The 17,679-nt window shown below is 45.4% G+C and overlaps 1 protein-coding gene across 2 annotated transcripts in view; it reads left to right on the top strand.

Annotated features, from left to right (window-relative positions):
- ADCY2 (adenylate cyclase 2) overlaps positions 1-17,679 on the top strand; it is a 415,077-nt gene that overhangs the window by 103,189 nt on the left and 294,209 nt on the right. For both annotated transcript variants that reach the window (XM_049648289.1, XM_049648290.1), the window contains exon 3: positions 14,256-14,417. In XM_049648289.1, the coding sequence (XP_049504246.1) occupies positions 14,256-14,417 (162 nt within the window). The remainder of the gene's footprint in view (positions 1-14,255; positions 14,418-17,679) is intronic.

Here is a 17,679-nt window from a genome sequence, read left to right as displayed (position 1 = left end):
AATCTAAATGTGAACGGTAATGAGAGTGAAGTTACTATTATCTGAACGGTAATGCGGGATGAGAAGTTCTTCACACGGAGGGTGGGATTGTAGCATTCAGTTTCGCTCAAAGAAGGGGCCGCTGAGAGACGACCGTGTCCTTGGAGTCACTTGTGAAAATCTAAGGTCAGAAAGGAGAAAGCGGTTTATCACATTCAGAAAAAAAAAATAATAATTAAAAAAAAACCCACCAAAGAACATATTATTTTCTCCTAATCGTGTAAGTAGAAAAAAATCAGTGGATGTATTCTAACAAACATTTTGCCTGATTGCTTCCAAATGAACTTGCTGGTTTTTTTCTTTGCATTTGATGAGAGAAATAATTTTTACAAAAAGGGACTCCGGTGTTGGAACAAGCTGTTTTGAGTAGGGCAGATGGATTCTGAAGGTTCTTTTTATTTTGAATAACACGTGCTCCATTAACCTTCAGGGATTATGGTGGAATAATGTTTTTTGTTTTTAGCTTTAGCAGAAGATTATGGCTTGTTTTTATGCTGCTTTAGGACTTTGGGCAAAATACTTAACCCTTCAGCACCTTGATTTTCCTAATTGTAAAATAAGAAAATACCTGTGAATAAATCTCGTCATGTGTATTGAGCTAGGCAACATACCCATTTCAGGTTGGATGATGATCTTTCTGTCTACTCAGAGATATTTCTGGCAAACATCCCCACTTTTTCTCATTTCTTCTGCTCTTTCTAAAGACTTTATCACACGGTTTGGAAACCTTGTGGAACCTGGGCATTTTGGTGAATGGCTCTCTTAGAAGCCATACTTATTTTGCCAACGAGTTACCATTTTGCTGAAACGGCCACAACTCCTGGGAGTCCCAAAGGAAATGACCTGTATCTTAGGTTTTCATTACCGTAGCAAATCACTTCTGATGGCGGATGGCTACGTTAGGTTTCTGCTCTGAATGCTGAATAGCAAGCAACCTCTAAATCTAAGTGGCTTATAGAATAATGGCATATTTCCTATTTCATCCTAACCAGTCCGTGGGTTGGCTGACTTTGTCTGGACCCTACCGTGCCAAACAGATAGGATAGATTCTAGACTTTGAGTTGGGTCCAGATCCTGCTCCGTATGTCTTCAGTCCAGACCCATTTGAGAGATGTGTCCTTCTGGACCATGGCCTCCTCATTGTGGAAGACCAAAACACCAAGGGGGCTGGCATAAATGTAAATTGAGGCTTCCTAGAAAGTGGCAGGCTGTCGGCCCATATTCTGTTGCTTAAAGGAAGTCACATGGCCAAGTCCAAAGTCAATCAGATGAGGAGGTATACTGCCGCTGATTTCCATGGCCAGGTCAAGGAGAGAGGAAGAATTGTGGACAGATACTGTATTCTGCCACCTCTGGTATGTTAGGAAACCCTGTCTAACTGAGGAGCATTCAAGAATGCTTTGTGTTCTCATTTTTGTCTTGGCCAAGTAATCATTATCCAAAACAAATCTTTAAAAAATGTGAATAGATGCTCTGGGAAAGAGGAATGTAAGGGGAAACACTACACTATTTTTTTCGGCCCAAGGAGCACAACTTAAATGCTTTCACAATGAAGATGGTAGTCCACATTCATACGTGGTGGTTTGCTGATTGCTGGTGGGAAGTTTACCGATTTTTAACTCTAAACTCACCAGAGTTACAGACGGACTCTGCCGTCACTATGTGACTATGAGGTGGGGAAGGAGATAAGGGAAGTAAATGGATACGTTTGGAAATTGGCCTTCATTCCAAGCCATTTCAAGTGTCTTCTCTGTCATAGCTAATAAAATGCCTTATATATTGTACAGTTAAAAAAAATGCTAGGGGATGCGTGAATACGAATGATGAGTGAAGAGGTGAAAATGGCACACAGAGATAGGTGGATACCCAGAACCAGACCAGGAGTCAGGAGGAAGAGAAGGACCGAGGAAAGGAAACCACGTCAGGGTTCCCAACAGACGGAAGGCTGGGCGGACAGTCAGCTGCCTTTGTTCCCTGAGGAGGTAGGGGTTTTTACATCCTACTGTTCTTTTTTTCAAGCTTTTTAAAATTTATGATCTCCTTCCTACTTCCTTTAAATGAAAAGAGGCACAGGGAGAGCTACTGTTTCTCCTCTGGTTCCATCGGTCTCCCTGACTCTGAATAACATTTCAGAGGAATATGAGAGGTATGCGGTGATTCATGATTTCATCATTACTCTCTGCAGCCCCAGCTCTGTCAAAGAACGTAGTCTTTTGCCTAATAACATAGGCATTTGAAGAACTGTTTTCGTATTTTATCCTGATGGGGTTGATACTTGGGAAATCTTGGCTGAAGCTAACTGTGGAGGAGGTAGAAACGCTTTTCTATTATTAAGTCATCAAGGTGTCCCCAAGTTTTATTCTGAATTCTGGCCATAAAGGAGGTTTGGGAATAGTATAAAGTTCATTTCCCAGGATTTCTAAGTATGTTTTTCATGGTAAGAAAGATGGGGTTCTACTTGAACTTTTCAAGGGTTGACTGAGAGATACTCTCCGGTGACTCTGGGACAACTCCGTTTTCTCCTGTGACACGAGGGCTTCCCGTCAGCAGAGTGGAGTAGGGACCACACAGGGGAAGGTGTGTGATGTGGATCTGGGCCTTTTTGCTTGTTTAGTGGAAATGACACTGGAAATAAATATATGTATTTTTTAAATCCTGGTCTTCGTTTTAAAATCAAATTGGTATCTGTCTTTCTCTGACTTCACTCAGCATAATACCCTCCAGTTCCATCCACGTTGCTGCAGCTGGGCAGATTTCATTCTTTCTCATTGCCAAGTAGTATTCCGTTGTATATATAAACCGAATGTTCTTTATCCATTCACCAGTTGATGGACATTTAGGCTGTTTCTATAATTTGGCTATTGTTGAAAGCACTTCTATAAACATTGGGGTACAAGTGCCCCTCTGCATCAGCACTCCTGGATCCCTTGGGTAAATTCCTAGCAGTGCTATTGCTGGGTCGTAGGGTAGTTCCATTTTTAATTTTTTGAGGAAACTCCACACTGTATTTTCACTCATATGTGGATCTTGAGAAACTTAACAGAAGACCATGGGGGAGGGGAAGGGGGGAAAAAAGTTACAAACAGAGAGGGAGGGAGGCAAACCATAAGAGACTCTTAAGTACAGAGTGCAAACTGAGGGTGGATGGGGGGCTGGGGGAGGGGAAACTGGGGGATGGGCACTGAGGAGGGCACTTGGGATGAGCACTGGGTGTTATGGAAACCAATTTGACAATTAATTCTATTAAAAAAAATGAAATTGGCATGGAGGACTCAAGAAATAAAATCTGGTAACCAGGTCAAAGACAAGAAATTATTCATCGCAGTTCACTGATTTGTTGATTAACTCAGTAGGTGTTTAGCACCAGACTTTGACCATACATTTCCCTTGTCCCATGGGTCTTTCTGGTTCGAATATTGCAAATTCCCTGCAGTGATGGCCACCAGAGGACGAGTGACTGACCATTGAACCCAATGACAGCCTTTCGTGGATCAGCGTGGGTCCCACGCACATCACCCCGGAACAGGATTACAGTAGAGAGTCAAATCCATCCACGCAGGGCGGGGCCCAAGAGCATGTATTTCTGACAAGCTCCCGGGTGAGCTGGGGCCCAGGTGCGAGGCGTACCCGTGGTGTACCAGGCGTAGGAGCTCCACAACGGAAAGGACAGTTCAAGGTCATTGTTGGTCCAGGGAGCACCGGGAAGTGCCGAGGAAGCCTGTGTCCCCTGTGCCGCATGGACCCTGAGCCCACATATCCACCCAGCCAGAGGTCATCAGACACTTACAGGATTGACGGTGGGAAGTGGGTTTCGTTTTCGTTACTTGCTCCGAAGTGGTTTCAATTATTTACGGCTTGTGTGGGTCTTTGAATGAAGAGTATGTGGCCGTGATGTCTGCTAGTCTCCCGTATCTTTGTCACCCGTCAGGGCTGGAGGTGAGCTGGGCCGAAAACCAGAGGTGTCCAGCGACCCGCCAGGTGGCGGTGGGATTGATGCACGTCCGGGGAGTGCCCTTGGGTTAACACCTCCCCGAGCACACGCCTCTCGTCGTCGGTCAGCCGCCTCGGGCTTCCCTGCTCGCAGCTTTCGTGTGTCACTGCACCCGCCGTGTTGCATCCCTTCCTTCTGCAAGTATCTGTGGAGGTCTTTTATGTGACGGGTCTTGTGCTCAGGTGCAGGGAAGCACCCATACGCAGCCCTTGTCCCTGTGAGCCTGCATTTACATGGGGGGAGACGGAAAAGAAGGATTAGAAAACTATCAAAGTAAACGCTCCGATTCCAATAATGATACGAAGCAACTGAAAGCGAGGTGATTCGCTAGGGCATGAATGGGGTGATATTGTCGGTAGGGGGATCAGTGGATTCTCTCTGGGGAGGTGGTGTTTGAATTGGGGAGCTGCGAATGACAGGAAGAAGCCAGCCAAGGGAGGGTGGAGGAAGAACACTAGGGGCAGAAGAACAGAACGTGCAAAGGCCCTGAGGTTCAGGGACCAGCGAGAAGGCCAGTGTGGAGGGACTGTGGATGTGGGTGATGGGAGTTGGTGAGAGAGGCTATTGGAGGTGTCAGTCAGGCCAGAACATGAGGAACCCTCGCTGGCATGGATGAGGACTTTGCATGTTTTATATCCTCGGTGTTACAGAAAGCCCGTGGCGGGATAGACACCGAGAGGGAGTGGCGTGGCCGGTCTTAACGTGTTAAAAGGTCACTTTGATTACCGTGACATGTTACCTGATGGCTCCATCATAGCCCAGGAGTATCATTCCTGTTTTGTGGGGAAGACACTTAAGGTCTGATTTCGTAGCAACTTGGACGCGCCTGATACTGAGTTGCTGCTTAATCACCATACTGTGCTTTCAATCCCCGAACTTCTAACTGCAAGTTCGTAACCCCTTGAAGATTTCCCCACGGACCTGCCATCCTAACCACTGTTCTACTCTTCTATGAGGGTGGCTTTTTTAAAATTTTAGATTCTACATCTACGTGGTGCCCTACGACGTATCAGCAAATCATCAGTGCCCTTCTCTTTCGGACTTATCTCACTTAGCATGATGCCTTCAGGGTCCATCCATGTTGTTGCAAAGGGCGGGGTTTCTCTCCTTCTCATGACTGAAAAATACTCCACTGTGTGTATGTATCTCTTACCTTCATGCATGTATCTACTGATGGACGCTCAGATTGTTCCGTCTCTTGGTGTTGTGAATAACGCTGCAGGGAACTCGGGAGTTTTCAACATCCTGTTTTCATTTCATTTGGATATGTACCTAGAAGTGGTAACTGTATTGCAGTGTGTGAAAGTATCGTGTTGTACACCTTAAGCGCACACATCATATGTAAATTGTGTCTCAATTTTAAAAGAAACCCTTGAACTTCTGTGTGGGAAATTCATTCTAGAGGACACTAGTGTAGGCGGATGCTTTTGCAAGAATCCAGAGGTGATCATATGAGTTGGACTAGAGGTGTAGCCCCAGGTGGAAAGGGGTAGGCGGATTCAGGATGTCTTCTAAGGATGAAGAGAACGAGGAAGAGAAAATTATTAACAATAGTTCCTAGGTTGGGGACTAGAAGTTTCATTAAGTGAGATGGGAGAGAATGTGAGGACAAAGGTTGGAGGTTGGACAGATCAAATCTGTGTAATGAGAATTGCTCCCCTGTACTTGAGCCTCTTCTGATGATCTAGAGTCTCTGTAATGCTTTCCTGTAAATAGTATTAATGACGATTTGGCTGTTGTGTTTGTGTAATCTACTGTGGTGCATAAGCATGAAATTCAGAATTAGATCTTAGGACTGAGACAGTGTGCTCAGCCTATAGACCCGTGTAAAGTCTTGTGAGGCCCTGGGAAGCCAGAGTGGTTGAAAAGAGAATGGAACCTGAGAAAGTTCCAGAAGCATCTGGAAGCATCCATGACATTGTGTTGAATTCAACCTCAGTCAGAGATCTAGACTTCCTCTGTGGAGCAGACAGTCCTTCCCTTGACTCGTACTTGTGGGAAAGCCTATGTCTCTAAGCGGAGGAGAGGTGGCTTCTTAACTGATACCAGAGATGAGGTTTGATGGGATTTTAGTGGGGTGGCATATGTGGATTCCCCAAAGTCTGTATATGGATACACATGCACACACACACAGGGATTACATATATGTACGTGTATGTGTATGTGTATATGTATATAATATGCATGTGTTTCTCTGTATGTGTATATGCACACACATATAGAGATATAGGTCCAGATGTGCAAGTGCATACCCTCCCCGCCGGGAGGACCTGGGAAGGAAAAAGGGGAAAGGGGAAGAAGATAAACCTAAAAAGAGTAATCATAAAGAGCCACTCACAGAAGCCTGGACATACACTGATGTCTTAGCAGTAAACATTGGTATGACTGAGGGCCCCCAATTAAAGAAAAGGCTGTTTGCACAGTTGTGATATTTGTACTAAGAAATGGAACAGTGACTCCCGTCCTTATAGAAAGTATGATCGATAACAGAAAAGAAAATACTAATCAAAATGAAAAGATAAGTATCATTTTGCATCTCAACAAAAGAGCAAAGGGAGAGAGAGGCAGACCAAGAAACAGATTCTTAACCAGAGGGGAGGTGGGCGGCAGGGGTGGGGGGAGGTGGGTGAGACAGGTGTGGGGGGGGGATTAAGGAGCGCACTCGTCGTGACGAGCACCGGGTGTTGTATGGAATGTTGAATCACTAAATTCTACACCTAAGACTGATACTAGACTGTATGTTAACTCTACTGGAATTGAAACAAAAACTTAAGAGGAAAGTTAAAGCACACTTCTGGCTAAATATCTTGCTAGTTGTTTCCAGGCAAAAATGTAAATTCTCCTAAATAGTAAGTGGCATAGATATTCTCAAAGTCAGCAATCCTTTGAGGTGGAAGGGTACCATTCAGAAAGAAAAGTTTCGTTCATATTTAGAATGTACTTCCAGAATGCTCAGTTAGATCGATACAGTCAAGAATTCCCTCTTTCCCTTGGGAAATTTTGCGAAACTTTGGCATTTGTAGTCGTATTCTAAAACAACAAGCGACCGCGTTAAAAGAACTACAATTCATGCTCCAGTCAAGCGGGTATGATTCCTATGGCTTTTAGTGAAATCTCTGTCTTTGAAAATTAAGCTAGTACTTTCAACACTGTGCTATTTTTGATTTCTCCGAGATTTGTGGGAGAGAACAATTCGAGGAGCTCGTCTTCTGATTATAAAATACGTATGTTCACTGGGATGTTATTTCTCTTAGCACTATTAGCATAAAAGAGTAGAAAATGTTTCTCAGATGGCGTATCCTCAACAGAACCATGGCGATTTACATAAGTAATCCTGATTATCTTCCTGATCGTGCTTGCTTGTGTGTGCTCGGGGAAGGGGGGTTAGACAGCAGAGCTGCGTGAGGACAGTAACGCTGGGGTACCATTTGGATGGAAAAACTGGAAGCTCCATCTTTGAAGCTACTGTTGACACGTCTGGGAACGTTCTGCTTGCCATTGAACTCTGAAACAAATGTGAACCACACTCTGAAAATCCACGGACTTTGCACCAGGGACCTGGGTAGTCAAAGACCAGATCTATGTAGAGTCAGGTTAGGACCATTTCTGTGTCTTTCTAACCATTGCTTAAGTGGTACCTCAGCTCTTCTCCATGTTTGCAACAATTTTTCCGTTTAAAAAAGTAAAAAAAAATCATTTGTATGAAATGATTTGTGATTCATTCATAAACTGTAAATAACTGTGAAGTTTATTCTTTATCCTCCACGTGGAAATGGCGTATGAGATGTAAAATGGAGGGAAAGGAGTTGAAATCGAAAGTCTGGTCTGATCTACGGCATGATCTTGATACTATGGTTTGAATTGTGTCCCCCAAAAGAGCAGAGATGCTTAAAAGTGTAACAGTGAGCAGAGACCCGAGTGCAGAGAGGAAGTCAGGCAGGGGAGTCATGGGCAGAGCACCCAGGAATGAGCATTCCGGGCAGACCCCAGAAACAGCCCTGGAGGCCAGATGGAGGGAAGGAGTGAGTGGGTGGAGTAAAGGGGAGGTGGCCCCAGGAGGCCACATCTGGGGACTGGTGGCCATTGGCAGGACCTGTACTCTGAACGAGATGGGGGCAGCTGGAGAGTGTGGGTGGAGAGACGATAAAAGTCTGTCCTTGAAGTGGCTCTAGAAAGAGGTGAAAAGCCAGTCTGGGGAGTCTTGACCTCCAGCCCATGTAGTTTCCACTTTCTTCTGTGACCATGAGGGCCCTTGAAGAGAAGAGTTCTGAGCACAGGGGTTAGCCAGAGGAAAGGTTCATCCAAGGAAGGAACTAACTGGACCTGTGTCTTCAGCATCACGAATCTAGCAACTGTATGTTGGCTGGATTAGGGAAAGGAGAATGTTGGAGAAAGGGAGATCCATGAGAATATTACCACAGCAGTTGGATAAGGGGCGCCTAACTTGCCATGAATGATCAGCAGTAAGGAAATGCTAGTGCAAGGAAAATCTGGTGCATCCGTTACTATGGAATATTTTGTAGTTGGTAAAAAGTAAATCATATATTCACATCTCCAGACTTGGAAAGATGCCCATGATGTATAATTCAGTGCTAAAAGCAAATTGCAAAGTAATGCATATAAAGGAATCTAATCTATCCATAAGTAAAACTCGTGTGTGTGTGTGTGTGTGTGTGTGTGTGTGTGTGTGTGTGTTGTATGAGCTTGGTGTCAGTCAGGACCACCCAAGCTGTGCTTGGGGTCCCAGGGGCTTACTGCCACAAGGATTATGGCAGGTTCAAATGAACACAGGTCCGTGTGGGTCAGCTGAGGGAATCTGCCCCTCACTTGACACGAAGCTTGGGAGGAGGTCCAACATCATGTTTCCATGATTGCCAGGGAGGGGAGGGGGCTTGGTAAGTTGTGCAGTAATTTCTACCCAAAAAGATAACATATGTCTTCTTCCCACACTTTATTTGTCAAAGCAAGTCATATGGCTTCCTCTGACTTAAAAGAAAATGCTCACTGCATTGGTACTATGTTCCCAGAAGGAAGGGAGTTAGAAATATTTGGTGATGAGTCCTAATGATTACCAGAAGCATGGAGAATGGGGTGGGACAGGCAAAAACGAGGAAGGATATGCACTCTGGCTCCCTTGTTGGGGGATGGGGAGGAGGAAGAGAAAAGTATGGAAGCGTATTTAACAGATGGGACGTAAGGGTGGAGAAGCGCAGACAAACAGATGCGAGACTCTGGGGTCCTAAAGTAAGAAGGCATTGTTTTCGAGTGTGGACGTGAAGAATTGTCAACGGCGAGGCTTAAAAGTTTGCACCTGGGTTGTTGGGGACAAAGACGTCGTGGGCAGGATTGCGTTACCCTGCAAGAGGAATAGGTTTAAGAACATAACAAAGAAGCTCTTAACTTGGTTTGAAACTTACAGCGCTTGAGGTTCAAGTAGCCCAGAGAGAAAGATGTGGATGTCTCACAAAAGGCAAATGGCGGCCTAAGGTCAGGGAAACACTTCAGTCGGGTGTTTTTGGGAGGAGTTCCACCTCTTCCGGTGTCACGCTGATCCAGGTGTCTGTGCAGGGTCTCAGTAATCACACCAGTGGCTCCCCTTTCTTCAGCCTCTGGACAGAGATACAGTCAGGGAGGGTCTCAGTCATGGAAATGTCCCCATGGGAACATGGAAACCCCAGTGCTTGCATTCGCCTTTTTGGAGCTTTTAACCCACACGTTCTTTCGATGTGCCAAATCCATTTTGGTTTTACATATGGCCCTAGTTGAAGTTGCTTTGGAAAGAAGGCTAAAAAGAAAAATAGAGCCCTCTGGAAGCAATAGGAAGTGAAGGCTGTTCCCTATGTGGGGCTTGCAGCCACACTTGACTTTCTTCTTCCTCGTCCAGCCTGTGGAAGGCTCCCTGGGCACCTCGTGCTGTTCCTGAAATGCTGCCACTAAAATTCAAAGTTGATTTAATACAACTTGCTTAATTGACCTTTAAAAAAATTCATTTTGTCATCTAAAAATGAACACTTAACAGGAGTAATTGTATTTGGAAAACAGAATGTCTATTCTCCATTTGGTTAATGCAGATAAGCTTTCCATGTGCTTCCTTTTCAAAGCTCAAAATGTCTGCTGCACTGTAAAATAATTGAAATAATGTTAGAGTTTTAAAGCTGTCCAAAATTAAGCTGTTCAAAAGTTACGGTAATTTCAAAGAACTGCAGGTTTTTGCATTAGAGGAAAACTGTAGTTGTTTAAGAGAGGCTCTTTTTTGTCATTGTCAATTCTAATACTTGAAATAACCATTTTTTAATGTTTATTTTTGAGAGAGAGAGAGAGAAAGCAAGTGTGAGCAGGGGAGGGGGCAGAGAGAGGGAGAGAGAGAAGCCCAAGCAGGTTCTGCACTGCAGCACAGAGCCCGATGCAGGGGCTCAAACCCAAGAACTGTGAGATCATGACTTGAGCTAAAGTCCAACACTCAACTGACTGAGCCACCCAGGTGCCCCTGAAAATAATCATTTAATACCTCTTGTAGGAAATAGGATTTTTCATTAATGCCGTGTGTAGAAATAAGAGTGTCTGGATTAAAAATAGTTCCTGTAAATTTGGTGGGTAGTAGAGATTCCGAAGTAAATTTAATATTCTCAATAAGCCATGACCATGCACAATTATCTATCTATTTACTTTTGAGAGAGAGAGAGTGAGCACGGGGGAGGGACACACACACACACACACACACACACACACACACACACAGAGAGAGAGAGAGAGAGAGAGAGAGAGAGAGAGAGAGAGAGAGAGAATCTCAAGCAGGCTCTGCATGTCAGTACAGAGCCTGACATGGGGCTCAAACTCCTGAACTGTGAGATCATGACCTGAGCCAAAGTCAAGAGTTAGATGCTTAACCGACTGAGTCACCCAGGCTCCCCTCTAACTGACAATTTTGTTAAATGTTCATTATTGTGTGTTACCATTTATCATAAACCACCCGTCTGTAAACACAAATTGAAAGTTAAGCGTATAGAAATGAAGGAAATATGAGCAAATCTTGAAACATTAGCAATTTCGTAATGATCATTAAAAATCGGTCCTACTTACTGAAAGAGTTCAGCCTCTGAGCCAAGATGTCGGGCACTTCCTGTGATTGTCTTCGCAGGAGGGGAAAGAGCTGGTGTCTTTCCACGTCAGACTTGCAAGAATGTCTTGTATGCATGTGTGTCTTCTGTTAGACCTTCAGCTTCATGGGATTTCTATCAGGGGAAAGATAGGGGATTTCTGTCAGGGGAAAGATTTCTATCAGGGGAAAGATTTCTATCAGGGGAAAAATCCCATGAATCCCAGCTTCATGGGATTTCTATCAGGGGAAAGTTTGTCTTGGTCAAACTCTTTACCGAGAACACATAGAAGAATTAAACCCGTGGATTGCTATTTGGGCTTTGACACTGACTGGTTGGGAGATATTGGCCAAGTTCCCCGTTTCTCTGGGTCAGTGATACCCCTTTTGGAAAGCAGGATGCAACTATTGAAGAGTGGAGAAGGCACTTGTACACTGAGTGCTCCTTAAATGCATGTGCTGGTTCTTAGCAGTTTTGAAATCTGATTTGGGGCTCTAAGAAATCACTCTGTATATTCTCTTCTTGGGAAGTGGAGGCAGGGGACTGCCCCAGTCTGCTTGGGTCGATTGGCACCTAGCTCAGAAAGGTCCCTCCGAAGAAACGCCTGGTTTCTTTCCATTAACGCTAGGTGTTTTGGTACATAAACTGTCTAACATATTTTTTTCCCATTCCATATATGGAATAGAAAGTGTAGAATGCTGTATAATAATACCTGAATGAAAAGCATCTTCACAGTCTTTTTAAGGAGGTAAAATAAAAAAGTATTTACCAGCAAAATAGTATGGCCATGGTGATCCTTTTGCCCATATGTTTTGGCCTGAAGTCCATTATGACTAGACTGAATTAGGAGGAGTGGGCATAGAACAGATGGGCCATACCCAACCAAAGCTCCCTAAGGGGGATTCCTGGATTCGTTTTCACACTCCTGGTAGGATTCTTCTTGGCTGTTATTCTGAGACACTTGAACTTGCAGGATCTTAGGGAAGATGACCCAGGGACTTCACCCCAGTGTCTCGCTGGAGTGGGGCTGGGTACCCCTTCTCTCCGGATACATCAGCCGTAAAGTGACGGCTGATACACGTGACTTTCAAGTGCCTGAGAGCCAGGATTCTGCATCTGTCCTCCACCTCCAGAACCTCAGAGAAGCTTCATACGTGCTTGTCCAATGAGCAGGTGTTTGGGAGAAAAGGAAGGGGCGTGTTTGAGAGGTCCAAATTTCTTTGTAGGTTGCGCCCCTGATCTTCCATATGCCCTTTTGTCTGTGATGCTTGTACCCGTGGAGCTTATACCGCAGACCCCTGGACAGTGAAATGGTGACCATTACTTTTTGGTCATGACCTGTGGTGCGGCTCCCCTTGTTCATGCAGGAAGGGGGCCCAGTGTCCTTGCAGCCCTTGCTGTCTTCAGACCCACCGTGAGCAGCGCCTGGTGCCCAGGTCCTTCTCGCGAACACACATCCTGACTCCCCGCAGAAGAGCTGGCATGGTGTCTCCCTGTCTTTCCAGCTGTGCTGGGGTTTGGGGTTCCTTATGCAATACGGGTCACTCTGCACGCGGGACGAGCTCTTTCCTTACTTAGCTTCCCTTTTGTTCTTGAGTGAAGAGCTGTGGGGCGGAGCTCTCCCGATGCCTCTCTTCTGCTTCCCTGACCTTGGCTCTTTCCCCCCTTGATTTATCACCTTTTCACCCCCCTCAGTGTTCTTCTGTCTCTGCTGCTTGTTTGACGAAAACAGCCTTTTCGGTTACCTACTGAGCCATTCCCTTTTCCATTCCGAATCTTTCTGTAAGCTCTCCTATGGCTTTTCTTTCTCACTGAGGTGATGTTCACATAACATCAATTAGCCATTTTAAAAGGAAGAGTTTGGTGGCATTTAGTACATTCACGGTGTTGTGCAACCATCGCCTCCATCCTGTCCCAGAAAGTCTGTCATCACCCCAAAAGGGACCTCTGCGCCTACCAGGTGGTGACTTCCCCTACCCTCTTTTCCAGCCCCTGGTAGCCACCAGTTTGCTGCCTGTCTCTGTTCATTTATCTATTCTAGACAGTCCGTACAAATGGAACCTTACAGTATGTGGGCTTTTGCCTTAGCTGCGTTCTCTTAGCATAATGCTCTTGGGGTTCATCTGTGTTAAAACATGTTATCTCAGTACGTCATTGCTTTTTCTGGCCGACTAGTATCCCATTGCGTGGATGTGCCACAGGCCGTGTGTCTGTTCATCCACTGGGGGACATTTGTGTGGTTTCCACCTTTTGCCTGTTGTGAATCGTGCTATTGCAAACACGTGTGTGCATGTATTTGTTTGAATGCCTGTTTTCACTCCTTTAAGATACATACTTAAGAACCGGATCACTGGGTCCTAAGGTGGTTCTGGGCTTAACTTTTGGAGAACCTGCCAAGTGGTTTTGATAACAGCTGAACCACCTCCGAGCTGTTTCAATTTGTTACACGTCCACACCACTCGATCCTCTTGCATCAGCAACCCCAGATGAAACCCGACCACCCTCCAGGGATCTCCCGACACAGTTGGAGACATAGCTCAGGAATCCAGATGTGTGTTTGGAAGCACAGATACTAAACCCGAGGAGTTTGGGACCAGCTTGCATCCAGATCCAGAGAGTGCTCAGAGTTACCTAATGTCTGCAGTAGTCTGGGGATGAAAGTTGGAAATCTTCAAATCTTGAAAAAGAATGATTTTTTTCTTCCCCCTCACAAGAGTTAGTCCTTTATTGTAATCCATTGGGTTTGTTTGAATGTGCTGTCTTATTTTCTCATAATACTACTCTCTAGATGGGTGCGGTTCGGGACGCCTGGGTGGCTCAGTCGGTCGAGCATCTGACTTCGGCTCAGGTCCCGATCTCGCGGTTCGTGGGTCCGAGCCCCGCGTCGGGCTCTGTGCTGACAGCTCAGAGCCTGGAAGCTGCTTTGGAGTCTGTGTCTCCCTCTCTCTGTGCCCCTCCCCAACTTGTGCTTAGTCTCTGTCTCTTTCAAAAATAAGTAAATACTAAAGAAGAAAAACACAAAACTACACGGGTGCAGTTCGCGGCGTTTTGTGCAGCCTTTCGTGGGCAAGGGAGAGAAGCACTGGGGCCGGGCGCTCTTGCTGACTCTCCCTGTTCTTCTCCCGTAGGTGTCCTTCTTCCTCTTCATTATCTTCGTGGTATACACCATGCTCCCCTTCAACATGCGAGACGCCATCATCGCCAGCGTGCTCACGGCCTCCTCCCACACCGTCGTGCTGAGCATCTGCCTGTCCGCAGCGCCCGGGGCCAAGGAGCACCTGGTCTGGCAGGTGGGTGACCAGTGCCCCCAACCCCCACCTCTGGGTGCCAGGGGTGCCGTGCACCTGTTCGGGGTGCGACTGGGCTACCCGGCAGGTGCCCGAGGTGGCTCTGTGTTGCTAGTGGGGAGCCAGCCACACCCCACCTCCAGCAGCGGCATCAGCACGTAGCAGTCAGCAACAGCGAGCGTTGCGGACGGCCGGCCGCTCCATTTTGCTGGTTGCTGGATGGTCGGATGACTGTGGATGCTTCAAAGCTGTTCCTGCTATGCACTGGAATTCAGCACCCTGTTTTTAGAGTGAAAATAACTTACACAGTTAAATTCATAGTTCTCCCCCACCTTCATATCCGATAAAGCCCTCTCTTTACAGAGGGGGAAAGATCTCCATTTCCTGATCTTCTGGCAGGTCCGTGGGCATTAAAAAAAAAATAATAATAAATCTTTCAAATGCTACGACAGCAAATTTAGCTTTGCTAATAAATGGCATTTCGAAGAAGCCGTTGTGTTTAATTAGTTAGAAGCATTTGAAAAGTGACTTGATTTCCTGCTATGCACATCCATAAACATGAGGGTCAGTGGTTTGGAGTTGTCCCTAAGTATCTTGTTTTTACTTGAAACAGGTATGTTCAATTACGCTCTGGTAGAATCAAATTTAAGAAATGCAGCCATGGTGTAAAAACTCAGAGGGTGAGAGAACTGGTTAGGAACAGCACTGCCATTGAAAGTGGGGGGTTCAGACCTGGATCACATGAGCCCCGGGGGTCTGAGAAACCCGTTTGTCGTTCACTCGGTGGAATGTTTTATTTGGAAACTTGACATAGAGCTGGAGGCTTATCCTTGGGTGTCTGGAAATCCCGCTTAGCTGGAAAGCTTTCTGGGGATCCCTTTGCTCAACATTCGTCTCCTAGAGCTCCTGTGAAGCCCGGCGTTCAGTCGGAGCGGTCTGAAAGACAGCCTTTGCTGGCACCGGGTGAGCGTCAGAACCCTGGCCCCGATTCTGCACGGTGGGCTCCAGGTTCCCGCTGACTGGTTCAGACGTGGAGCAAAGCCACGTGCCCGCACGCATTCCCTGCCACTGGCCCGAGTAGCCGGCACCACCCGAGGCCCAGATGGCGACCCGTCAGTAACGGATCAAAGGAAGGAACGAAGGTGGTGTTTTATTAAAAGAAGAAACAATGCAGCTGCGCCTGGGAAGAGGCGGGGGAAATGTTCCTTTTTGTACGGGCTCTGCCCCAGCTTTTACTTCTTTGCGCCGCATGTCAGAGCCTCCCTTGAAGATATTTGTGGGATGTGTCTCCTCTCTCCCATAAATTCCATTTTTCCAGTCTCCCTGGAGTGGGGCTTGGCGGGGGTGGGTCTGTTTCTGCAGTAGGAATGGGTATGTGATCAGCTGAGCCAGCTGACATTATGACAATCACTGCGGGAAAGCCCTCATCACACAGACATGGGGGCACTCAAGCCTGTTTTCAGGGCTTACAACACTTTCCTGGTTTTAGGTTACCCTAGAACACATCCGCTGAACATTTTGTACCTATCTCTTTGGCCCCTTCATGAATAAATACAGTGTCTGCTGGGGCAGATGTAATAGAAAAAATATCTTGGAAAGGAGGATTAAGATACATGCCTGTAAGGATCAAATGGGTTTAAAAAAAAAAGCGGAGGGGGGGGGGAAATAAATGGTTTGTCAAGAATCTGATGTATTCTAGGTCACTACGTACTGTAGTGAGTTTGCTTTTCTTTCAGAGCATTTTTATTTTCTTCTGCAAGTTCAAAAAATTGGGAAAGAATGTAATCTTAAACATTCACTTACTCAATTTTCCAAACACACAAAGAAAAATAATTTTTATCAGTGGACAGCCAGAGATAGGATAATTCTGGAAGAGCAAAAAAGAATAAAAGTTTTTCATTGCAAATGATTCCATGTAAGAATAACATTGAAAGGAAGCAGAAGAACAGAACGTCAGTTTTCCTTTTCTTCAGAAGTAATTTCACAATGATTCCGAGGGCAGGGAAAGGCAGGATACACTGACAGATTGAAAATGGAAGGTCCGTTGGTAAATGTCAAAGTCATGAGGAAAAGACATTTAAGCACCTTTGGCCACTGCTGGACATGTGACCTACAAATAGCGCTGCTTTGTGATGGGAGAAAAACACTTCATTGATAACTGTTTATGAAAAGTGTACATAAATTAGGATGATACACATTAGGTGGTTATACTGCCATGGTATAATTGTTTGATGCAAAATTACTGAAAGGCTGTCAGTTTCATATGAAGAAAGAGGTTTGCTGATGAGTGGTGATCAGTGTCCCCCTACCTTATAAACTGCTGAAGACAGAGTGCGTTTTGTTTAGCGTGGATCCGTATTAATGTTTGTTTGGGGATACCTGGGCGGCTCAGTTGGTTGAGCATCCAACTCTTGATTTTGGCCCAGGTCATGATGTCATGGTTCATGGGAATGAGCCCTGTGTTGGGCTTGGTGCTCCGCATGGAGCCTGCTTGAGATTCTCCCCGCCCCCACCCCACCCTTCCTGTGCCCCTCTCCCCCACTCATGCTTTCTCTCTCTCTAAAAAAAATAAAGAAAGAAAAGAAAAGAATGTTTCACTTTATTTTTGGAACATTGGCAATCCACTGATAGCATGTAATGCTTCTCTGTTAACCAAGATGTCGACTTCATAGAAAACCCTATTCCCTTCCACGTTGATTAACAGAGTTCATTGTTCTCGGCACATTTATTTTCCCAGCATTTATCTTGAAGTAGAATTCAGTCTCAGGCTACAATATGTTACCCAACTGAGGGAATTTAGTTAATCACTGAAAGTGATGAATGAGCATTTCTAGTACATTTAAATATAAAGTATAATCCCTAACTTTTTTTTTTAACTTTTATTTTGAAACAATCACAGACCTACCAATAAATTCGAAATCTAATACAGAGAATTTTTTTTCCTAATCCACCAAAAGATAAGTTACCAGTCTGAGGTCTCATTGCTCCTAAATGCTTTATTTATTATTATTATTATTATTTTTTTTTTTTAATTTTTTTTTCAACTTTTTTTTTTTTTTAATTTATTTTTGGGACAGAGAGAGACAGAGCATGAACGGGGGAGGGGCAGAGAGAGAGGGAGACACAGAATCGGAAACAGGCTCCAGGCTCCGAGCCATCAGCCCAGAGCCTGACGCGGGGCTCGAACTCACAGACCGCGAGATCGTGACCTGGCTGAAGTCGGACGCTTAACCGACTGCGCCACCCAGGCGCCCCAATTATTATT

Source organism: Panthera uncia (assembly GCF_023721935.1).
Source record: "Panthera uncia isolate 11264 chromosome A1 unlocalized genomic scaffold, Puncia_PCG_1.0 HiC_scaffold_17, whole genome shotgun sequence".
In the NCBI taxonomy this organism is placed as follows: Eukaryota; Metazoa; Chordata; class Mammalia; order Carnivora; family Felidae; genus Panthera; species Panthera uncia.
This window is presented reverse-complemented; position numbering and strand designations above follow the sequence as displayed.